We start from the raw sequence: 25,315 nt of genomic DNA, 5'->3' as shown, positions 1-25,315 counted from the left end.
TCAAACAATGGGAAATAGTGCTCTGTGCCCTGAAGAAGGTTAATGAAATCCTTAGGAGGATGAGATACAAGAAACATATAAAAGAGGGACTCTGAGATATAGGAGGGAACCAATTTCAAGAGAAAATGTTAGACAAAAGGCTTGCTTTTATTGGTAGTGGTATTTGATCTATTTGCTTTTAATAAAAACCAAATCTTTGTTGTAAAAACAATCTTTCATTCTGGATACTATTTATTGGCAAAGAAAAGGAAATTGAGATAGCAGCATTTTCTGTTGCCAAGTAGGATAAAACCCTGACATACAGTGTTAAATTTGTTCTTTATATATAGCAAAACATAAACCTATCAGTGTATGCACATAAGGGATTTAGAAAGAACATGGCAAATATAGAGGTAGAAAAAGGTAGCTACATAAATAGGAATATGTGGAATTTGAAGTGTTTGTTGCCTTTAAAAATACCATGTTTTGTTTTAGTGTTACAAATACTGAGTGACTTTTCTCTTTATATTACTTTTTAACAGACTCTGAAGGCAGATCCAGAAGAACTCTTTACGAAACTGGAAAGAATTGGTAAGGGGTCTTTTGGTGAAGTTTTTAAAGGAATTGACAATCGGACTCAGAAAGTTGTTGCTATAAAAATTATTGACCTAGAAGAAGCAGAAGATGAAATAGAAGACATCCAACAAGAAATCACAGTGTTGAGTCAGTGTGACAGTCCTTATGTAACTAAATATTATGGATCCTATTTAAAGGTAAGATACTCACAGATGGTGGTGATTTGATTTTACAAGTAATTATTTTCCAAACTATCCAGTTGTGCCTGTTCTTTTTGGTGAGGTTTGTTAAACCTGGGTGGAAGAAAAGTATATTTTTGTTCTTTCAACTCAAAAGAAAGAATGTGTTACTATATTTTGTGAAGTATGTGACAAAACTTAATAGGAAAAAATGCACGTCTGTTCTGTCCAAAAAAATCTTTAAATAATATGAGCTTGTTGAACTCTAATATTAGGTTATTTAAATTCAGAAGATTCAACCTAAGTCTGCATTTGAATCATCAAAATAGTAAAAGCAATTAGTACCAGCTGTTTTGTGAAGCTTCAAAATTTTTGCCAAGGTTTGATCCTTGATCTTTCTAAACTCTTAGATTGTCCTGAGGAGATTGAACCCAGCCTTGGTCTGAGTGATTTAAAAATTAAAATCTGTAGGTAAATTATTTTGCACATTAGACATAAGTGAAGCTATTAATGGAAGGGGTTTCAGTTAACTGTCCTGTGAATCTGTTTCCCTTTCCTCCCACTGCCATATTATTATTGTCACAATTCAGTTTGAGGTGTGCCAAATTCCTCTCGTTAAGGTTTTCTTTTTTTGTTATTGCTTTTAATTGGATGGATGTTATGATTTATTATGTCTTGAAGGTGGTGGAAATATCTGGAAGCCTTGGTATTACTTTATTCCTTGGGCAGACTTTGTTCCTGACTTGATAGCTGTTTCTTTTATGACAGTGAGATGAGAATCTAGATAAGAGATTGTTGTTTTGGCAGGATTTGAAGTTAGAAGTAGGCAGAAAATATTCAGTCTGATTTTGGTTTTGTGGAAGTATTCTATTTATCAGCAAAGACATTAAAGTTCTGAAAGGGGGACCCTGCTTTATCTCTGTATTTCTGAGATTGTCAGCTAATTTCCAAAGAAAAAAGGACTTTTTCTGGATCTGGGAAATGCATTACTCAAATGAGAAACAATTTTTCCTTTCTTCTTTGTGCTCTGAACCCGTTTGCTTGGATATATTATCAGTGAAGGGCTTTGGTAATGGTTTTTAGACCTGATAACCTGTTACCAGAGCTGGACATAGATGTTATGTGTAGGTTTGATCTCAGAAGCATGAGTATGCAGTTAATTGAGCACAGTAAAGTGGATAAATTTTTCCTCATGGCTTCTACGTTTGAAATTACACAGTCAAGGATTGATAGTTAAATGAAGTATGGCAACTGCACCACTGTGCTGTCCCGGTCTGTCTGCTCTAAACAGTTGTAGCCCTTCCCTGTGACATTCTAGTTGTGTGAGCTGTCCCATCATGTCTTGGTAATTGCAATGAGATCAAAGCCTTGTGACTGCGCATGAATCTCAGATTCCTGCTGCTTGTTCCCTATACTGCCTTCATGGGTGTGCCAGCACTTCACAGAGGTATTTGAAGTAATTGTGTCTCAGTAGGGGTGCAAGGAATACAATGCCATACAGTCCTTTCCTCTTCTCCCACTTTTCCTAGTTCAAAGCTCACTTTGCCAGATTGGCAATTCTGTTGGCAAAGGCTTGTGTGACCTGTTTCATGAGGTGAGTTCCATCTCTTCCAATCAGCAGGGTCCTAATCCAAAACCTTGTTGCCAGCAGCAGTGGTGCAGCCTTTTACTTTGTAAATCCATCTGCTTCTCCTCATTTAGCCAAACTGGCATAATCAAGGCAAAGACTACCTGACCCTCCAGACCCTTGACCATCATCTCCAGAACATCTCCATCAATTTCACATTGAAATTGAATGTGTTGGTTTTAATTACCCTTGGTGTCATTTGTGCCCACGTGAGAAACCAGCAAGGGATATTAGCTCTTACAGGATAAGAAATAGAATATGAGAAAGTCTGATGGGAATACCTCTTATTAGTTTTAAAAACGTATAATTTCAATGAGGCTGAAAAAGAAAATCCAGTGTTCAAATTTGATCTAAGTGAATGTTGATGTTTTTTGAAGGTGTTGTGGCAGTGGTTGCTTTTCCTGATGGAAGGTGAGAGGAGATTGTAGAGCTCTGTACCCTGAATATGGGTTTGGCTGGGTCCGAGTGTCCATAGGGAAACCTGTGCTTCTTAATATGAGGGGGACCCTCTGATACCTTCCACATCCCTTTTTTCTGTTCAGTGCAGTAGTCTGAGTTTTTACAACTTGTTTCAGCTTTCTAAGATACTCCATCAATAATGGCTGTGTGTGACTCAGTTACTTTTTGCAGTGAAGTACAGCTCTTTCTACAGTTAGTAGAATGTGCAACTCCTCATGTACTCATTGCTTCAGTTCTTTGTGAATCTCTGTGGGTTGTTTGTAAGATGCTTGGTACTACAGAACTTTTTGTCTTCAAAACAAAACACTCATTTGTTTATGCTATTAAAAATTAATGTGTGGTGGTTATTAGGTGATGCTGAAGTGGTAGAATCTTTGCGAAGGAAATGTTTTGTAGTTCTGTTTGCTTCCTAAAATAAGAGTCAGGTCTTGTTATCAGATAACGTGTCATCATGTATATATAAACACATGCACAAAAGGGACTATATTAATATTTAAATTAATTGGTTCATATTCTTGGCTAGAGATCTTAAGTTTTTTTCTGCAGGTCTCTGTTGTATTTGAAAGCCAAGACTGCCATATGTAGTTCTAAGGGTCCGACCATCTTTTAGCTCTGTTTCTACCAGTGCAGATAATCCGTCACTGAGAATGCTCGACACATTAATTTGTCATGTCTTGAGTGATTAAGAGACATTATTCCTTTTGTGATTGGACAGTTTAGCACTAATTATGAGAAAGATAATAATGTCTTGTCACAGAACAAAGTTCTTCGACGTAAGCAAGTAGGGAAACAATAGGATCTCAGTTTATATTGCCAGCCACTTCACCAATTATCATCCTCTACTCTGTGCAGCCTCATGTGTATTGACCATGTTTCTGGTGGATGTTGGATAAAAAGAGGTACTGTTTATAGGGGACTCTTAATTTGATTTTCTGTTAATTGTTTTGGCAGACAGATTGAAATTGGTTTTGGACTTGCTATCCTTTCTCTAGGTAGGCAGAATGTTTTGGGCTTGAGTTTTTTAATATTTGTTTATTTTTTAATAAACCAAATCATCTGTCTTTGAGAAATCTTTGTTCTTCATTGATGTGTTATTCCACACAACAATATTGTTCTTCATTCTGTGTTTTTCCACACCTTCTTCAAGTAAGATACATGATTTTATATGTCAGTGTGTTCAGGAACCTGTTGCTTGTTTTAGAAGACTTATATACTACTACTGTGCTTGCCTCTTGCTGTCTTGAGATGGCGTGAGAAGAGCCTGTCAAGCTCTTGGTGCCTACTGCATAATATACGTGGTAGGACAGCTTGAAATAACTATTACAATTTAATGAGTTAATGAAAGTTACTTTGTTCTAGTGACTTTTTAAAAACACTGTTTAATTTCTAGGTTCTATCTAGAATAGTGTGATATACTCAAAAGCCTTGTTAAATTTTCTTACTCTGCAGTTCTCTGTATACCCTAATTGAATATTTTGGAAATGTGTTTGCTTTATAGCAAATTCTTCTTTCATATCCACATACTAAGCCATATCTGTTCTATGAAATACTACTGCTTTAGCACAATGGATCTTAAGTAAGAAGCAACTTCCTGCTCCCATAAAGCAAGTCTTGCATTCCCTCTAGACTTTGTTTTGTGCATCTGTTGTTGGAGGTTTGTATGCATTTGCTGTGGCCAGAGTTCATGCAAATAAAGTAAAAGCACTAGTGAAATGGTATCAGTTTAGGTTGTCATTCTGAATATGAATTTATTTGTGGGTACACCTTTTTATCAGAAATCAAGATGTATTTATATAAACCAGAAACGAAAATGCTCTTTTCGAAAGGCATTGTATTTTTAAATACAATATTTTAATGTTCCCATTTTATTGAGAAAAAGGGATCTTTTGTCTTCTGCAGGATATAGAAAGTAACTTCAGTGTTGCTTTTAAAGTAAATTAAAATAAATTGCAATGTCATGGTTTACATGGGTGCAGATATCTAGAGGGATTGCTGTTCCTTATCTGCCATGGTGTGTTAAAAACCTGTACTAATGTTCCTTGCTGTCTTCCAAATGAAAGGTTCATCTGTTCCTCTGTGATCTGATTAAATGCTCCAAGGACAGAAGAACAGTAGTTCTTTTTAGATGCCTGTAGAATTAATTCATAAAACTTCTCTGGGTCTGTTTACTTCTTTAGACTTTAGGTTAACCACATTCTTCCTTGTAATGGATTAGGGATTCTTTTCATTCTGTTAATTTAAAAAAAAAATTCTTATAAATTTGGCTGAAATTTGCTGTCTCTTCTGAGTATTGCTATGGTACGTATTCTAAAACATTTTTAGTCTAGAAGCTTGTCAAGTCTGCTTTTTGCATCTTATTCTGCTTGACCAATTTTTCAAGAGCTTAGTTAGATTTGATTCTGTGGTTGTTTCTCCTGTCCTTGTTGTTGAAGTTGGTTTTATTTTCAAGATTCAGATGTTTCTCTGGTAACGTTTCCTCAGTTTTGTGAATAACTTCAAGAATGGCTTTATTATAACTTAATAATATTTTTATATTTCTTGATCATGTCTTATTATTTAGAAATATATGAACAAATTAATTTGTGTTTGTGTTTAAAACATTGGAGATTAAAGACCCTTGACTTTCTTGTATGTGTATGTATGTACATTATATTCAAAACTTAGGTTAATAAGTGTATAGGGTCAGAAGATGAGATCGATGTGTTTATATGTATGTGTATGTTAAAAATTCTTTCATTTCCCTTAGACTTCTGTACATATGTATGTAATGGCAGAGAAAATAATTTATAAGTACTTTCATCATCCATTATCATTGGATGCAAATGACATCAAACTGGTATTGAACTAGTTTTGTAGTATGTATTTTAAAAAATACTACTGTATTTTAAAAAAAATTACTGTCTCTAAGCTTGTGTTTCTTCATCCTTCAAATATATTTTTCTAGCACACTTTGGAGCTTCAGAGAATACCTTCTTTTGAACTGTTTAAATCTATTGACCCAAGAAGAATAAGACTTATAGTATATTTCCCTCTTTATTTCACACAGACAGCTTCCCATTTTATAAATGCATTTTAAGAATCCTTTTAAAAAGTTTATAGGAAACAGTGATCATAGGTTCATAAAGAATAGCTGCCAATAATTTTAACTTTAGGCTTTATGTTGCATAAAACTCATATGGCTTTTTTTTCCCCTGTCCAGAATGTTATGTACCTACTGGTGAAAGTCAAGTTGGTGTTTCTATAGACAGCAAGAACACAGAAAATGGCTTCTGGTTAACTTTTATGAGTGACACAGTCTACCATAATTAAAAAAAAAAAGTGCTTTCATGGAATTTAGTTATCTGAACTCCATAGTACAATGAGTTTTGGCAAATGAACTCCGGCAAGAACAAATAATTATTTTTGAAAAATGGTGATTCTGAAATTAATCTGTGGTTTTATTTTTGGTAATCAGATGAATGTGAGGTAGGTGAACAGTGCCATGGCTGAGCCAAAGCAAGTCTTGTGTTGGTTAGGGCTTTGGCATACACAGGATCAGTGATAATCTTCTCGGAATAACATGGCCAGCTCACAGTGGGCTGGAAAACTGCAATGCAGTCACTAAAGAACTTCTCAGCAGCAGTTTAAGGGTTGGAAAGCCTGTATTCTGGAGGATGACTGAAGTTCAGACTAGGTGTTGTTTTTTCAAGAGAAGACTGGAAGTAACTCAGAGTGTGTATAGGACAGCCCTTCTGTGTTTAAGGGCTGATAGTTTAGTGCTTTCTAATCAGTTATGCCAAAATATGACAAGATGTACTTGCTGAGTGGTCAAGATAAGCAAATTTCATCTGATAATCTCATGTACTGTTTTAAAGGGAAGACTGAGGTGGGTGTTATGCAGGTTTTTGGGGCTTTTTAGATCATTATTTGCTGTTTTTAGAGAAGCCTGAGCTCACACGCTCTAGGAGACTCATAAACTTTAATGTGGATGTGTTGAATATTCTAGATAATATAACTTGGAATGTGGGTGTTTATGTGGGACTTCAGTAAGTTTATAGTTGATATTCTTTTGCTTTACAGGTTTAACTGGTTTATTTTAACATTTATGAGCATCTTTGAATGGATGTGACCTTAAATGTATGCTGTAGGTCAGGCAGAAGTTAATGGACTTGGTGCATTGTGTTGTCATTTGATATAGCAGGCAGCCTTCAGCAGGTTTCATCATGCTTCTTGGGGTGGGAGATGGAACAGAGATTTTTCCTGCTTAACTTTAAGGCTGTAGAATCCACTGCAAGGATTCTAGCCCCCCCAGAGGGGCAGCTACCTCAGTACAGGGAGAAGTGAAACATGTGAGTAGTTTCTTGATGATCTGTCCTTGTGCTTTGTGCCCAGCCTCACAGCAGCAGCTCATGCCCTTGCAGACCTGACTTGCAAGCTGCAGTCCCTGAACTTTGGATGGGCATTAGAACTGTAGAGTCATAAAATTGTTGAAATTGGAGAAGACCTTTCAAGATGAGGCCCAGCCATAAACTTAGCGCCACGACCACTATGTTCACCATGAAACCATGTGTTCCTATTCCCTGAGTGCTTTCAGGGATGGTGAGTACTGCTTCCCTGGGTACTCTGTTCCAATACTTTACAACCCTTTCTGTGAAGAAAGTTTTCTGTCAATAAGTTTCTTCACTGGATACAACTCGAGGCTGTTTCCTCTCATCCTGTCACTTGTTACCTGGGAGAAGAAACTGACCCCCACCTCACTGCAGCCTCCTTTCAGGTCGTTGTAGAGAGCAGTAAGGTCACCCTTGAGCCTCCTTTTCTCCCCCACCTTCCCCAGGCGATCCTCATGAGAGTTGTGCTACACACCCTTCCCTAGCCCCACTGCTCTCTGGACTCACTTATGCAGGATTAAATGAAAACAACGATAACTATCTTTCATTTTTCCTGATACAATTGCAGCCATGTTGTCATCATTGCATTTTGTGAGGGGTTGAGGTGCTGAAAAGCCTTCTTTTTTCTCTTGACCAAAGCTAGAAGGAATTGTCTTTATCTTTAGTAACTGGAATGAGGAAGGCTGGGGTTGCAAATTCTGATATCCTGGCAATGTTGAGAACAAAATCCTGCGAGCCAGCCCAAGTTCTGGTGTGCTTGGTTTTCTTCTGAAGCCCGGGTTACCCTCTGTTCTCTTAGGCAGCCCTAGCCTGCCTTCATTTGTCTGTAGTAAATGTGGAGGTGATACCTAGCTGGACTGCTCAGAGGGTTGTAGATTTCTGTAATGGTTCTGATAAGCTCTCAGATCTTGTCAGACTACTGATTGAGAGAGTGAGTTGAAAGCTTTTGCTCTGAATGAGAAAAAAGTTCCTTGTTTGCAATGTCTTTATTCAAAGGTATTGTTTTGAATTGTAGTTTTAGAAACTGGTTATTCCAGTATTTTCCTTCAGCACTTGAAGCAATTATTATCCCTTTCTGGAAATCTGCATAATCTTTGCCGTATTTTTTCACATCTGTTGAAAAATCTGCCTAGAAAACAATGGTGACTTCAAGAATTTTGCTGTTCATCAGTGTAATCAGTTCTGCACTTTTAGCCTTTTATGGCTAAGTAATTCTTACTGTACAAGTATATCAAGGTTGGGAAGTATTGCCTAGTATATCTCAAAGAAAACTGAGAGTCTGTAGTAACTACATTTTGTATTTCATACTTAACTGTATCATGTTATTCTGATCTTGTTTTAAATAAATATTAAGAAAACTTAATGTAAAATATCATTTTTTGGAAGTAATATGTTTGTATTGTCCTTGTGATGGCTTTAAAAGCTGCCTCTGTAGTGCTGTGATTGCTGACCTCTGCATGGTATGTGTGTAATTTCACATCTCAGTACCTGCTTTTAGCAGATCTAATAGGTATGAAAAACAGGATGCAGCAGTATCTTGTTCCCCATCCTATTTACGTGTTCCTGCCATTTAACTTGTGTTGGATCTGTTGGCTGCATCATGACATTGTTCACCTGGGAAACAGGTTTTCTCAATGTCTTCTCCCATCCCTACCAAAAACAACCTGGGTCTTGAGAAGGGCAAACCCTGAACACTAACAGATCATCCAGATCTGCAGTTTACCTGAGATAAAGAATTCTGTGAACTAACAGATCTTGTGTCTGTAGACCTGCTAGGTCAGGTAAAAAACAAAAGCAACAAAAAAAACCCCACAAAAAAACCACAAAAAAGCTAAACAAAAAAAAACACAACAAAAGAAAGTAGACTCAGGTGGCCTAAAAACTGGAGGAGGAGGGAGAGAAAAGTACCACAGTTTTTGGTAATGACTTACTTCTACATCAGCTATAACATGAAACCTTGCATTCAGTTTGACCATACAGATCAGGATGACATAGCATTGCTTTCTGACCATATGTATTCATGTGTCAAATGTCCTTCTGTAACTTGTGCACTAGCTGCTACACTTCTTGCAGCAGGCCTCTGAAATAATTAAAAAGAGAGTATTAATGTGGCATTGAAGTGCGAGCTTTTTGCTGCTGTTACTGCCGAGGGCAGGTCCAACTCTTCCTTGCAAGTGGCCACAGTGGCTGTTGGAATTTTCAGTGAAGTGGTTCAGCTCACTAAATAGGCAGGGGACTAATCACCTCTTTTTTATTTATATTTTTAAATCTTTTGTTTTAAGGATTAGAGCATTGTATGCTGATGGTTCAGATTAGTCTAAAGTTTTATGCAAGCCCACTGCCAATGCATTTTTTATGGAGCTTCTTCCATCAGCCAGCAGTAAAGCTGAAAAAAGTGTGTGTATGTATTTATGCCCAGGCTTAGGTGCATTACTTTTGTGAACTGGTTCTCCTTTTTTTTTTTTTTTTTTTTTTTTTTGTTGCTCAGATAGACTTACTTGCATAAAGCTTTTCATCTAGAATGTGATTAGTCCTGCCATCAGCTGTCTGCCAGCCTATTGATCTATGTTCTCATGAACCTCTAAAACATTTTTGTTGAAGACTTGTTTACCTATGTCCGTCATAATCTAGTGCTCTTACATAGTTATTATGTTTTTATTGCATCTTGAATATTAATGTTAGGTAGTCTGTATTTCTCAGTTAACTTTGTTTTACTTAAGTATACTTTGGCATTTGTACAGCTTTTTGGGTTAAATTACTTATTCTAAGTGTTCATGTGCTCTCTATGCACACAGTGGTATAAAAGCAGAAGAGTCACATTCTTTACACTTAAAGGACATTATGGCATGTTGCAAAACATATTAGTCAGCATTTTAAAATGATTGAATGTTAAACTTTCAGAACTCGTTCTTTGGAAAATGTTGGTTAGACTTAGAAATACTGAACTTCAAAAGGGAAGTTTCCTAGTGAATAGGACAGTACTAGTTCTAAAACATTGCAGTTCCTGTATTCAGTAGCTAGGGTTTTCAAACAAATTCTTAAGGTTCTTCCATTATACTATTAAATCCTAAGCTGTTGCATAACAGTTGGGATAAAAATTATCATTTGGAGGTACTGAGCTTTCTCCCTTTCTGCTTCTTTCAATAGTTCCTTGAAACAGCAACTTGTAAGAACAAAACAAAAACATAGAAGAGGAAGGGAGAATGGAAATTATTTATGTGAATAGAAGGTGTTTTTACTAGTAATTAGAGTCAAGGTAAAATTTGTAAAGACAGAAAGTGGAAAATAATAAGGAGTTTCCAGAGAAATTATGTGGTTTTTGGGACTGGAATGATGAGCTTGACAGACATCTGACTTGAAGGTCCTGAACTATTGTAGGGGTGATCTATGTGTACAATGCCATTAGTAGTAAGAGTTTTGAAGAAGGATTGGCCTATGTGTGTTCAATAAAGGGAGTAGTAGAATTTAATAGCATGTGAATGCAAAAAGGGTGGGAAAAGTGGGTTATATCTTGATAGGCTGCAGAGCAGGGGTGCAGAAGATGTTGAAAGTTGTGGTAAATCACAAAAAAAGTGATTAAACTGATAAATGGATTGATATCTGAGCTAAGAAGTAAATCTGATTTGTAACTTTCATTTTGAATTTAATTTGATGTAATGGGTAAACAGGAACAGATGTAAGCAATTAGATGTAAGCAATTTAGAGCAATTGTATTTTTGGAGAGTGGAGAAAAAGGGGTTCTTGTGCTTCCTATTTGCTGTTGGAATTTTGTTTTTGGTATAGAGGAGGGAGTAATTATAAACCCCTTGAGTCCTATTGATGTGAACTACTCCAGTGAAGAAGGTTTAAGATGCACAGGTATAGAGTGATGTTTTGGTGGGGAGGGAATTACTAATCTCAGTATTCACTGGCTGCAAGGTTCCTTTGTTACTTCTACTTTAGATGTAATGCGATTTATCTGAGATAAAGAATTCTGTGAACTAATGCTAATTTACTTTTGGTCCAATTTCTTGATTTGCTTTTGCTTCCAATTTTCTGTTTTGGGACCTTATACAGTTCATCAATAGCTAGTATCACTTAATAAAATTCAGTTCCATTTGGAGCTTTGATGATGGTTATTTGCCTTCTTGGTGACTATTTATAAGAGCAGAGATTATCATAGGACCACCTAAGTCACTCATTTTAATCTTTGTGTGTCACTGTAAGGGGACTTCCTGGGAAAAGATTTCTCCCAGTTAGCAGTTAGGTTTTTTTCCCCCATCAGGCAATGGCATAGATATAAAGTACTTATTTACCTGGTGGGAAGGGAAGGATGAATCTTGTAGTCCCACTAAGAGTAAAAAAGTAACAGTTAAAAGGATAGTGGCTGTAATGGACAGGACTTCTACCACTATGTTATGGAGCAAGGAAAGGAAAAGTGGCTGTAGGCAGGTGGGAAGAGTATGGGTTTGTGTATACTTAGTGTTCCAAAGTAGTGGTTACCCATTCCTTTATGAAGTGAAATGTGTGCTATTCTTCTGCTGTGCAAGCTTCTTGAATTTCCTAGCTAGGAGCTGGTTTTGCAGCCAATTCAAGAAACGTCTGTGCTTCTACTGTAATATACCTTAGAAGAAGTTACAGATCCAGATTGCCCACTAGTTTGCAGCTCTGGGAAATCATGTGCTTAATATGACATGCCTAAGCTTGTGACAGCTGGGCTATAAAGAATCATTTCAATGGTGGAAGGGCATGTGCCCAGGAAATGTGCCAAGGAGGCTGTGAATATGGGCACTGTTAGAGATGACTCACGTTAGGAAAAACATGGAGCTTGTGGCTTTAGCATGTTGGCATGCAAACACAAAAGTCTGCTGAATGCTCTGCAGAAGGAATCTTTTTTCAGCACTGTGACAGAACATTCATTGTTGTGGGTTTTTTTGCAAGCAAGTGGCTCTCTAAGCTCTGCTACAACTAGCTTATGGCAAAAAGGATGCGTTTAAAGATTAATTGCATACTGCTGTGGTAATTGCAAGAGGTAATTTTTGAAGAGTGTCTGTTGCATTAGATAGTAGAATTGACTAGTATGTATCTCTAGGAATTAAAATGTGACTTTTTTCTTGAGATCTGAAGAAGGCAGGAGTTTCAGAGCATTGGAGAATGATTCCAAAGGCAAACAGCTTTTTTTTTATACACGTATACGTGCATAAAATACTGTATACTGAGGTGGTTCTGCTTAGTCTGAAGTGTCGTGATACCTGTGTTTTTCATGGACTTCACAGTCCAAACTGGAATGAACAGTTCTTCTCTTTACTTAGTTTCTGTTCTGCATTGGCTACCCAGCAGATGCCTTTATTCTTTCCTTTGTGGTCGAACATGTTAGATGGCTGACAAACCTTGATGAAAGGACATAAATGCGCCACATGCAAAACCACAATGATTTCTTTGATTGCAGGGACCTTTTGGCCAGCTTGCAGTAAGGACTTGTGTTTAGAAGAGAACCTTTGGGCTCATCTGTATCTCCCTCCCCTCAAAGGGATGGCAGCCCCAGGACAGCTAGCATTCATCCTGACGCCAAGAGACTTCAAAGGAGGTAAGCGCCTCAGAAACGCTCCCCAGACAAAATACTTGTCAGTCCTGCACCCCAGCGTGGTAATATTCTTTACTACAGCATTACCATCATTCATGGCTCCTTTGTTACAATTTTTTGAGAACTCTATGGTGCCTCATCAGCTGGTTGCAGCCTCCTTAAGATTCACAAAAGTTGTCCATTGCTGTCAATTTGCTTAAGAATGTGCCCCAAGTGGAAAGCAAAAAGACATGTTACACTTCTGGAGTATAACTCAGACATATGCTCCCCTCATTCCCTTAGTTTTTTATTTTCCTATTTTGGATGAGGTCCAAACTTGCGCTTTTCTCAATTCTTGTTCCTTAAGGTTAAAGTTAGAGGAAGAAAAAAAGAAACCAAAACCGAATGCTGCTTACTTCACACAGTTTTAAACCCATTTTAAAAATATATTTCTGAATTAACCCTTTATAGCCAGATGATTTCCACCTAACACTTTGTGTGCTTGAATTTCTAGTGAGCATTATTCCAGAAAAGTTCTGTAGAAGTAAATTACTGTATTTTATTCTCCTTGAGGGAAATATGTCCTTAGGAATTATTTTTGCATGTTCGACATGCTACTTACATAAAGTACAGCCTTCCAAATGCCTATGGCAAAATATTTTACTAGAAAAGGCAATTTAAAATAAACAGAAGTTTACTTGGATATCATAAATTTAAATACAAAATGCCCATGGTAGCTTTAAAATTTATTGTTTTGTAAAAGCAGAGTTTTCAGGGATGACATCGGCCCCTTCTCCGCCTAATTCAGGAGAATTGTATGAATACTCAGCTCTAGAGCTTTCTTTTCACATTCTTATTCCAGTATATAGTATATATTATCTGTATTTTATATATATATATAAAATTATATATTCCAGTATATTCTTATTATATGAAAACTAAGTTCATGACTGGAATCATAAGGAAGAGCCTTCTAGGGGTTTTTGTCCTGTTGGGTTTTTTTTTTTTTGTCTTTTTCTTTTTTTTTCTTTTAGTAGGAGTATTTGGGCATGGAATAGACCTTTAGTGAAGATGATCATATGTTTGCTGAACAGCTACTATTTTTTTTTTTTTTCTAAGTGTGTGGATTTAGAGAGTATAGTTGGCACTCCAACCATTTAAGCTTTAGTATATTTAATATATTGAGATAGTAAAGGAGTGGATTGTCCTGGAAAATAATATCCTGCCTAATTTTACACTTAACATATGTGGAAACAAAGGCAACTTTTCTTTCCCTCATTTGATCTGCCTTTTACTCTTTTACTATCAGTGAAAGTGGAGGTAGTTGTATTTGGTTTTTATTTTGGTGTGTGTTGTCTCTTTGTTTTTTGTTTTTGTTTTGTTTGTTTGTTTTTTTATATGTGTATTTTGGTTTCTTTTCGGGTGGGGATGTATTTTTAAATAAATTTGGTCTTATTCCTGCTTCTTTAGAAATTCAGCAAGAAAGAGTAGAAGCAGGACTGAAAATTGCTAGACTGCTTTCTAGCTAAAAGTGTCTGTTGATGGACATCTCTTCTGGTAAAATGAAAGACCTATCTATAGATGGGAAGTGAAATACTTTAAAAATTCCTATTCAAGGTAAATCTAGTTACTCCTATCATCAGTTTTTCCTGGCGGAAGCTTATATTCAAGGCAACATTCTTTCTCTTTGGAGCCTTTCAAATTGATAGTAGAACTCAATCATTCATTTAGGAAGCAAAATCAATTTTAACTCTTTTCTTTACTAGTATAGGAGATGATCTACTTAAGAATGGCAAGATTTTTAGTCATACTTTCTTGATGAATAATTTATCTTAATCTGTATTTCATACCATCTGCTTTTGCTCCTCTTTCACCTTGAAACCCCAAGGTGGTATATGAATTTGCAAGGTTAAAGTTAACTAATTCATGGTGTCTGTTGGTGTTTTAGTACTTTTTCACCTTTCTAAAAAAATTGGACAGTACTTGAAGACTCTGCTCTAAAGCATGGATTGCTAGTTGTGTCAGGATGGGAAGGGAGAGGACAGTTTATCCAGAGGATGTCTTTGGTGGCATACCTGTGTATATGTAGAGCTGCTGCACAAATTAGTTTCTCTTGTTCTTTGAAACCAACAGTTGTCTTTCCATCTGACTTTCAAGTGCTTTGAAACAAGTGTCTTTAGCAAATACTAGAGTTTGGTTTTACTTAATGAAATCTTTAATAACATAAGCAGATAACTTTCAAATAATACACCAATACATGTTGTAGTAGTAGGAGAAATTAGATGGAAAAACATTAGCAGACAATTAGGTTGTCAAAGAAAAGCTCTAGTGAAGGATTAGGTGCACTGTAGAATTCTGTGTTTCAAAGGAATTGTTGGAATAATGGTGGTATTCTTATTAATGAGGCTAAAATTTTGTTCTTCCTTCAGATACAGAGAAAAAATACAGTGCTTACTGAGATTGCCTTCAAGGACAAACTATACCGTCTTAGAAAGATGATGTGAATTAGCATAAAAAGAAATAATTTTCTGACTTTGTTTTCTGCAAAGACAATTCCAAAAAATTTTGAAAACATTGTAGCCTTTCCTGAAACTGTTTATCAGCCATAGGACTGGAGTTTTGGAGTAATAGGATTGATTTGTCCATTTGCAGGACTTTATTTACTACTTACACAAACAGAATTGGGTACCTATAATGTTTAAATTTTGAAGAAACTTAATGTGAGTATCTGCCTTTTGGTATCAGTGATTCTATCCTTTGTCAAATCCTTGCTGTCTGTTGAAAGAGTTATTCTATGGCATTGAGCAATCAGACTGGCATCTGGATAGGCTGCTTGAAGTTAGGGGTGCATTGCTTACCTTCTGTCCCTTTCCAAGGATTGTGTATTGGAAAGAATGGAATGAAAGAGCAGATAGTGATATGCTACTCATTCTGTGCTGTTAACATATGGCATCACTGGATGTAGATCTCATTTGATTTAAATTGAGACAAAAATATATGTGTCTATATATATTACATATAACATTTATAACTTGTCAAAAATGACAAGAATTGAGGCCATGAGGTAGATAGCAAAATTGTTGATTTGCTGAATAACAGTAATAGCCACCTTGTACTTACTCCTGAAGAACTCAATTTTGGCAGTTGTTACTTTTTATAATAATAATCTGTGGGTCTACAAATTGAAAAGTCAGCTATTGGAAAGTTTGCAAATCGTGATGAATTTCAATGATGTAATGACAATACATCAACTCATAGGTGACCTCTCTTTAAACATTAAATAATTATTTCCTTGTATGTGTCATATTTGTTAGGATAGGATGAGCTCCAGGGCAAGGACATTTTACAGTGTTTAGGAGGTCTTGGTACTTCTTAATGTGTGTTCTCAGATTTGAGACAGTTGGTTACCTTTATTGTTGTGGAAAGTTTTGGGAGCAGGAACCACAAATACATAAATGCCATTTCCTGTCATTGCCCAAATGCATCATTTATAGCATCTTACAGAATGCAATATTTTTTGTGCCTCGTCTCTATCCTTGTGTGTAATCTCCCAATGTCCTTGTGTGTTAATAAATAATGAAAGCTCAAATACCGGGGTTCTTCATCCTGTATGATGAAACAGTGGCTACAGTTGTGACTTGGTATTAAAGGGAGAGGGTGAATAAATAAGAAGGTGCCTGAAGCTGTGCTTGATGACTGAGAGGATGGCACTTTGAAGAATTCAGATACGTGAACTATCATATGCCTTAAGGTATAGTTCTCTGGTTAATCATTCTTCCTCTTGTTATGATGGGTGGCAGGATGGTAAATGTTTTCAGATTCATTTTAGACACATAGATTTGTGCTTCTGTTTTTGGTGGGTTACATGGCATGTTTTGGGGCAGGGCCTTCTTTCTTTGTGGTTGTGGGGTGGGTGAAAGCATCTCTGGCATTTTCTTTGGATTACATGACTCTGCCACCTGGTGGCATTGACGAACAGCAGGGGCTTCAAATGCAGTTAAAAGTACAAGGGTGAATAGATCCTGAAAAAATGCTTCTTTCTTTCAAAAATGGAGGGAATCAGTTGGAAAGGTGGCTTAAAGTAGATATGGCAGACAAGACCCATGATGTCTGCATCTCATTTTTCAAGTCAAGCATTTAAGAGTCACTATGCAATATTTAAAAAACTTCTGATTATTACACCTGTCAGACTTCTCTGGGTTTTTAAATACAAGATTAACAGAAGACAAATCTCCAACTACTTGTAGCAGGAATACAATTTAGAGAGATTAACCTGTTACATGCATTGTGTATTTCAAGGTTCTTTAATCTGATTTCTTATGCTTGGAGAATTATGAATATCAATACTAAATTTATACCAGTACTTAAATGTAAGAGTCTTTTCCTGGCCCTTATTACTTTTGCATAACTGAAAAAAATTATTAAACAAATTATCACATCTCAAGTTGTGTAGTGAATATCAGTTTTGTTACTAGTTTGTTCTTTTCAGATCAATTGAAGTTCTGTCTTTTTGTTTTTCAGTATTCTAGGTCTCCTAATGCAGTGATGGTAAAATTTCTGTATGCAGGTCAATTTAGCAAATTTTTTATTTCAAACAAATATATTATTTCTAGGTTCTGACCGTTCATTGGAGTTTAAATGCTTGCAGATACTCTAAGTGGAGTTTGGACATGGCTTGTGCCCATAACTAAACAAGCTTTTTACGTATGTTTATTTATAAACTTTGTTCTGCTGCTAATTGTGTATTGTAAATTTAAGGTGGGAAATGCCTTTTCTCACAATGAGCTCAAGTTGGAAAATTCTCTTTCTCACAATAGGTGTGGGGAGATTTTATTTCTCTTAAAAACAAATATATGCTTACTATTGTTACTACAGTTTTCAAATTTCACGGGTCATTCAGTGCACTTCCTTCAGTGTCCTTCCAGTCCTTCTCTTTTGTGACTGTGTTAGATTTTCCTCTGCAGTCTTTCCTTCCCACAAGAAAGGAGATTTAGAAACAATTTCATCAGTACATTCTTGTGTTGATTGCTTTAGCCTAGTCTCTCCTGTATGATATTGTTGTGCCAAGAAATGTGTATGTTCTTCACATAAAAGAAATATGAAGCATCTCTGTAGGTAGGCCTCTCCCATGCTTATTCAGTTTTTAACTTAAAAGTCCTTGATTACTTGTTTCTGTAAGTCTTCTGTCTTCCTCAGATTTCAGTTAAACCTTACTGTTGAGAATCTACAGGCGTTTTTTGGTGGATGGCCCTTTTTTCCCCCAGTGTATAGTCTTCAGTTTTTATATACTAGAAATTCTTCACCTACTGTATCTGCACTTACTTTGCAAATGCTTTCATGGTATAGAAGTAACTTGGTGAAGGAAACTTCATGAGAGGTAAAGTTACTATTGTAAGGTTTTCTGTGGTTCCAGAGTTAAAATCAGAAGTCAGACTTCAAGAAGAGCAACCATAGTTTGGAAGGGACCTACAGAAACTCTTAACAGAGCTTCTTCTAGATTCCAAAGCTGATCCTTTCTTCAGTTTCATGGTATCAGACGAAAACCTCTTGTTCTTGCTGTGGAAGAGGAAATGTTCCATGTGCCCTCATTAATCTGCTCATCTAAGTTTACAGAGAAATAATAATCCTAAATTTGGATGGATGACTCACCATGGCTTCACTGTATTGTGGAGAAAATTTAATACTGCATTGTGGCTGATGCTTAAAAGAAGAAAACCGGTCTTGTTTCAGATCTTAAGATGGAGCACTGAATATTGCTAGTGTCAGTATATAAATGTAGTATCTTCTTGAAAGCGTGATTATGTGTAATATATAATTACTAATCTAGGCTATGGAAGAAAATGTAGTGGTTTTAGAGTTCTGTTTGAGTGCAAAAGGGGAATATATGCTGAAGAGGGTGAGAAGTTCAAGCAAAAAAAGAATTTGGGCAGCTTTAAAAAGGAAAGTGACAGTAGGTGTTAGGGAATGTGAAGCATGCCAGAGATACTCAGAAAAGAAGGAAAGGAGGAGGCCCGTTGCTGTGGTGATGCCAAAGTCAATTGATAGTAGTGCTGTGCTGGCCTTGTGCTGCTTTTACAAGGCATTATCTCAGGTTTTGGTAGTGGGGGGCCACAGGGCCAGCTTCTGGGAGAAGCTGCTGGAAGTTTTCCCCAAGTCCCATAGAGCCAGTGCCAGCTGGCTCCAGGATGGATGTGCTGCTGGCCAAGGCTGAGCCTGTGGCAGTGCCTTTGTGATAACAGATTTAAGAAGGGAGGAAAAAGCCTGCACAACTGCAGCTGGAGAGAGGAGTGAGAATAAGTGAGAGGAACAGCTCTGCAGGCACCAAGGTCAGTGGAGAAGGGGTGGGGGAGGAGATGCTCAAATGCTGTAGCTGAGATTCCCCTGCAGACCATGGAGGTCAGTGGGAGCACAGAGATCCACGTGCAGCCCATGGGGGAATCCCACATCACCCAAATGGGTGGGTGTGCCTGATAGATGAGACTGGGATCCTGTGGGAACTCACACTGGAGCAGGCTCCTGGCAGGACCACTGCCCTTATGGAGAGATGATCCCACTCTGGAGCAGGTTTGACAGGACTTATGGCACTGTTCCCTAAGGAATGGACCCGATGGGAGGGACCCACACTGGGCAAGTTCATGAAGAAGTGCAGCCCATGGGAAGGACTCATGTTGGAGCAGTCCATGAAGGACTGTCTCCTGTGGGAGCAGGGCAGGAGCATGAAGAGCCCTCCCTCTGAGCAGGAAGGAGTGGCAGAGACAACATGTGATGAACTGACCACAGTCCCCATTCCCCATCCTCTGGTTCCACTGGAGGGGGGAGACGGAGAAAATTGGAAGTGAAATTCAAGCCCGTGGAGGAGGGGCCAGGGAGAATGGGTTTTAAAATTTGGTTTTATTTGTCATTATACTACTCTGATTTGACTGGTAATAAATTAAACTGATGTCCCCAGTTTTAGTCTTCTTTACCCATGAGGGCACCTGGAGATGGTTCTTTCCCTGTCCTTACCTCACCCCACTAGCCTTTGCTGTATTCTCTCTCCCATATCCAGGTGAGAAAGGGAGTGACAGAATGCTTTGGGGGATACCTAGCATCCAAGCCCCCACAGGCATAAAGTCAGTATATATTATAGGTTGTTGGCTCTAAGATGAAGTGCATATTGAAAAATTCATTACAGCTGTCTCACCAAAAGGATTTATTTGTATTTTCTTGTTAAGCAATATATGCAAATTTTATATAAGAAAGCTTAAAAAAATTCCAAAAATTATTAGGGAAAGGTGGTAGTAAGACTTGCTACCATAATAATTAAATTTATTTGATTAGTTTCACCTCTATGAATCATATGAATGTGTTCAGATACTTCATATGAATGATGGAAACTTTAAAAATAAAAACCTAAAACTGTCAATGAAGTTCAGTAATATTTCTGAGGCAAGGGGGAGCCATAGAGAATTAAAAATAACTTTGAATATAGGGATCCAGATAAAAAGATGCCTTAATTGAAATAGATTGCTATTATTCAGCTTTACACGGGGATACAGATACAGTTGTGCGTGTGTGTTTTTCTTAACTGTATTTCCATACTTTATTTGTTTTAAAATGTAGAATTAATAAGTTTACTGAATCAGTGGCTTTTGTATTGTAAATTCAGATGTGGCCTCAGGTGAAAGTTTCAGGTGCAAAAACTAATTGAACTAGAAAAATAATTAAAATGATAAATGATGATTTTAAAAGGCTATGAGTAATATAATGTAGTAGTGTAATTGTGTTATATGATTGTGTAACTATGTAATTAAAATGGTATTCTTAAATATTTTTGTTAGTTATTTTCTACCTCTAATTTCTAGTTTTCAGCTGGAGAATTTGATACCAAGCATTCTAGAGAGTTTCTTCTTTGGGAAATTATATCTTATTTCAAGTTGTTAACTCTTTAAATCCTTGAGATAATTGAGGTAATAGAAAAGGGAAGATGCATTTCTTGTTGACCTCTGTGTGAGGTGTTGTGGATGTTTGTTCCCCCCCTCCCTTTGTTTCTTCCCTATTCTTGAAAGGGTCAAGGGTTTACTTTACCTTGTAAAGGACTTCCTTTACCTTGTTGTTTCCCAACCAGGCATTTCCAGTGAACTAGTGAAGTAGTGATGCAGTTGACATGTTTGTGTTTAAGTTAGTGATAAAATGAAGTGCAAGTTTTGAATATTCAAGAATTTCCATGTATGTTTAAAGACATTTTATGAGCAAAATATAAATACAAAATTTTGATCAAGTTTAGGATGACTCACTATAAGACACATCTGAGTAATGTTCTTGTTCTGGAGGTGCTAGGACCTGGAGCCATGAAGGGACAGGAAAAACGTGAAAAAGTTTTAGCAGAGAAACAAGAATTCAGTACTTACTGTAAGGGACTGTTTCAAGATGAGTTACATTTCTTGGAATATTTGTGGTGTCTGCAGAAAGTAAGCACTATCAGGGTGTTGTTTGTCAGTACTGAGATAGATTGTATTTTTAAATTGCTCTTTCTTCCTAAAAAATTTGTTCTGGCTCTCTTAAAATATTTTTAACAAGACTGTGTTTGTCAAATAGCATGAGTTGATTCCTGAAGAAAGGTATCTAAATTTAGCTGAATCTGTGTGTTAAAAATAGTGGATGATGAAGGAACTCTAATCCAGGGTCTTAACTAAAAATAGTACAGTATGTGTAACTGGAGGTAGGAAAAATGCACATTTACCTCCAGCAGGTGCATTCTAAGTCCAGAGAGGGGGTGGATACAGTGAATTATGGATATAATAATGACTAAAAGATTTAATTGAGTCCTAAGAGCTGAAATTTTAATCCATCAGAGGATTTAGATGAAGTTATGTCTTGCAATACATTTACCACTTCTCTAAAAATTTGAATCCATCCTTATAGATGAGAATTCAGAGTCAGATGCCCTAGCTGTGAGCCATTATTTTTATGTGAAGTTTTTTTATGTCAGATAAAGTAAATGGATATTGGTGCTATTTGTATTCCTTGCTCTGAGAGATATCTGTATTATTATGCTAGAGATCTTGTGAAAGTTTGGTACATACCATAGAGGTGAAACTAATAAAGCTTAAAATAACTTGATGATCATAAGAACTAAACCACCAGTGTGTTTTGTGAAGTAATTTCATTTGAACACTATTGTATTCTACAGTAGTAGTAGACAGAATAGATTTGTGACTTGGGTTTATTGTGTGTATTAAGGCTGGTACTGCAAGGAAAAGCTGGACTAACTGCTTCTCTTAGTGTATTTGGGAAAAAAATGCTGCATACAGTGGCAATAAATTATTTGGCCTAGTCTCTTAGCACAGTGTATTGTATATCTTCTGTTAAACAGTCCTGGAATATGTATCAAGGTTTTCTTTAGAAATATAGTAGCTTGATGTTGTTGTTACCTTTTCTGTTACTAGCTGAAGCTAGTAAATTGTTATAGCCATCTTAAACAATCCTCATTACTACTTTGCTTCTTCGTTCTTGAACACAACTGTGCAAAATTCTATACAATATATCAGATGCATAAGCATTAGTGGAGAAAACTACTTGACTGTCCAAGAAAATGAAACAATGCTGAAAAATGAAGAGTAAATTCTATTTCAATTTAAACTAGACTGGAGTCAAGCTTATTAAAGAAAATATTTTGAGGTATCTGTACAAATAAAGATGATCAAAAAGATCGAGATAATATTTTCTAACAAAAGGAAATATATGTAACACTATTTGATATTTGGAATGTCCATAATTTTAATTTTAAAGTGAAAATGCATTCTCTGCCATGCACACACTCTTGAGTAAAGAGTCCAAAGATACTTTTGAGGAACAGCCAAATGTCAGTAGTGTTTCAAAACTACAGACAATTTCTTCAGCAAAAAGAATGGAACAAGTTCCATTAACTTATTACTTTTTTTTTTTTTTTTTTTTTTACCCTTAATACACTTTTATTGTTTTTTTTGTTTTGCAGGATACAAAATTATGGATAATAATGGAATATCTAGGTGGAGGCTCTGCCCTTGATCTAGTAAGTAAATTCACTTTTTTTTTTTCTTACTTTACTTCCCATAATTATTTTCCTACTTTATAGTTCTGGAAACTATAGTAGATCATTTGGCTGTGGCAATGTTCACTTTAAGTAAAGGAGAAAAGTATTTGTCAATGCCAGAAAAATGTTACTTTCCATGAGGCATGACTGATTATTTGTGTAAATAGAGGGGAACTAAGCAACATATTATTGGAAGCAGGATATAAACATCTTAGAATGCTAATCTTCAGTCAGCCAGAGAGCACTAGTGCCTGAAAATAGTTTTGTATCTCTTAGTTCTGCCACCACAACTCTTCTTAGTTTATACATTTTAAAGTATCTTCCTCACCACCTCCTCCTCCAAACAAATAAAAGATTCCTTGTTCGAAGTCTTTTTGGAATACAATTTAGGCTGGTATTAAAAATACTATTTCAAAGAAACAGAAGAAGCTCTGGACTGCATGGAGGGTAGACCAAGGGGCTGTGCAATCACCAAGTGTATGAAATTTAACCAGAGTAAGTGCCTCATTCTGCACCTGGGATGGAGTCCCCAGGTTTGAATTGGAATTCAAAGGGGTCAGTGTAGATCATGTTTTCTGTGACTGGATGCTGACATTCACTTCAGCTATTAAAAAGCACCCAAGCCCCCTCCCAAATGACACACCTTCTTATGTTCATTGTAGATTTAAAAACATATTATAGAAATAATAATGCATGTTTTAAGTATGTTAAAATTGTTATACAAATTGAGGCAGAATGTCTTTGTAGCAGAGTTTGCAGTTGTCAAATGAGGTAACTGATAAATGCTTGAGGAAAGAGCAGAAGGAGCAAGGTTACTGTAAAGGGATTCTGCTGGTAACATTCAGAAGACAGGGGTGGGTATTAAATGTGGACTTCCTGCAGTTATGTATTTTTGAACCCGTTTATACCTTTAGCTCCCACATCTGTTAGGTTGTTCTGTGGTTGTGTAAAAATTCATGCTGTTCTCCAGAAACATATGATAAAAAATGTTTATTTATAGTTGTTATTACTTTTTAGAGCAATTAGAAATTGGGTTTGCTTTTATAAATTAGCTAATATTTTCTTTTGTATAGGTATAAAAGAGCAGAATGAAAAAACGTTACCATATTTTCTTCTTTTATTTTCATCACACAAATTTCACTTGTGTGGTGACTATGGGTTTATTCACTAAATTTGTTGCCTAGAAATAGTAGAAAGTCCTTGCTCACATCTTAAAATGTGATTGAAGAAATTGCACCACAGAACTGAAATAATAATGTAAGTGTCTATTAAACACCTTTTGTGTGCTTCATTAATTTTCAGTTTATGTTCTGGTGCATGTTCTAGTTCTAACATGCACATTATGGTTCTCAATGAGATTCTGGCATGCTTTGCCACATTTTCATACTTGAAGCAAGGATTACCTGGTACCTTAAATTCTGTGTTTAGAGAATGTCATGTTTGCTTGATGTTTTCTGTACTTGAGTATGCACTGGATGATTTCACCAGAAAAAAAATATATAATGCAACTGCATGTACATTTTATTGTTCAAACTTTGAGTGTAGTTCAAGTTTGTGACCGAGGTACAAGTGCCCATATTCTCAGATTTACTCTGTTTTCAGTAATTTCTCCTCACTAAGGTGAGCTGATAAGAGAGATTTCCCCCCATTAGATATGCTGTGTTGTGTTACCAAGTCTCAAACTGGTGCTTGCAGCCTGGCAGGAGCAAAGCGTTGAGAATTATCTTAGTGGGTTTCAGATAGTGGTGATATTGTATGTATTATCAGAGCTAAGGAAAAGCAAATAATATTATAACTAAAGCTGCAAAGATAAAGCAAATGCATTGTTCCATGAAATATTACCTCTGTTGCTATGCATGAGGGTTTCTGAGGGATGTACTATTTTTAATTTTTATCCAAAAATCTTTATCTGAAATGCTTTCCTTCTCACAGAATGAAGCTTTAGAAGTACAACTTTTTGATTGTGCTTCAGTGGGTGCTGTTGTGGAGCAAACTAGAATAGTGGAATATTTCCAATATTAATTGTTGGACACAAAGTTTCAGTGTCTCACTTGAGATGCCCTTATTGATTGAATTTCTCTGGGTAGTGACTTTCTTCTGTTAGTCACACTTAAAATTCGTAGCAGATGTAAAGATCTTGGGATCATCTAACACTACTGATTTTTCTCATAAGAAGAATTACTTGCAATCTTTTAACAATTAGTAGATTTATATTTCCAGTGTTACATGAAGAAAGTTAACATTTTAAAATATGTAGTGTTCTCTCAGCCTATCAATCTGTGTTGTGTTTTAGAGAGTTTCTCAAAATCCAGTGTAGGATGTAGTCATAGACTGTTTGATTGATTTAGTACCTTGAATGCCCTAGCTTCTTGCTCAGGCTTTGAGATTTTGGGTCCACATAGGGTCTGTGGAGTTGCACATCTAAGTTCAGTGTAATGTTAACAATCAGATGCTTTTCAAAGGCATAGTATAATCTATGACCTGACCACAAAGCAGTAATTTGAGACTCTGTCTTCATGGCACCTTTAACAA

At 36.4% G+C, this 25,315-nt stretch overlaps 1 protein-coding gene across 1 annotated transcript in view; it reads left to right on the top strand.

Moving 5' to 3' along the window:
• The window catches only part of STK24 (serine/threonine kinase 24), a 53,450-nt gene that overhangs the window by 12,215 nt on the left and 15,920 nt on the right, over positions 1–25,315 (top strand). Inside the window, exons 2-3 of the mRNA XM_056497903.1 lie at positions 522–752; positions 22,706–22,762. Of these exons, the coding sequence (XP_056353878.1) occupies positions 522–752; positions 22,706–22,762 (288 nt within the window). The remainder of the gene's footprint in view (positions 1–521; positions 753–22,705; positions 22,763–25,315) is intronic.

The sequence above is a fragment of the Oenanthe melanoleuca genome, chromosome 1 (assembly GCF_029582105.1).
Source record: "Oenanthe melanoleuca isolate GR-GAL-2019-014 chromosome 1, OMel1.0, whole genome shotgun sequence".
NCBI classification, from domain to species: domain Eukaryota; kingdom Metazoa; phylum Chordata; class Aves; order Passeriformes; family Muscicapidae; genus Oenanthe; species Oenanthe melanoleuca.
Note: the sequence above shows the minus strand (reverse complement) of the source record. Positions and strands in the feature narration are given on the sequence as shown.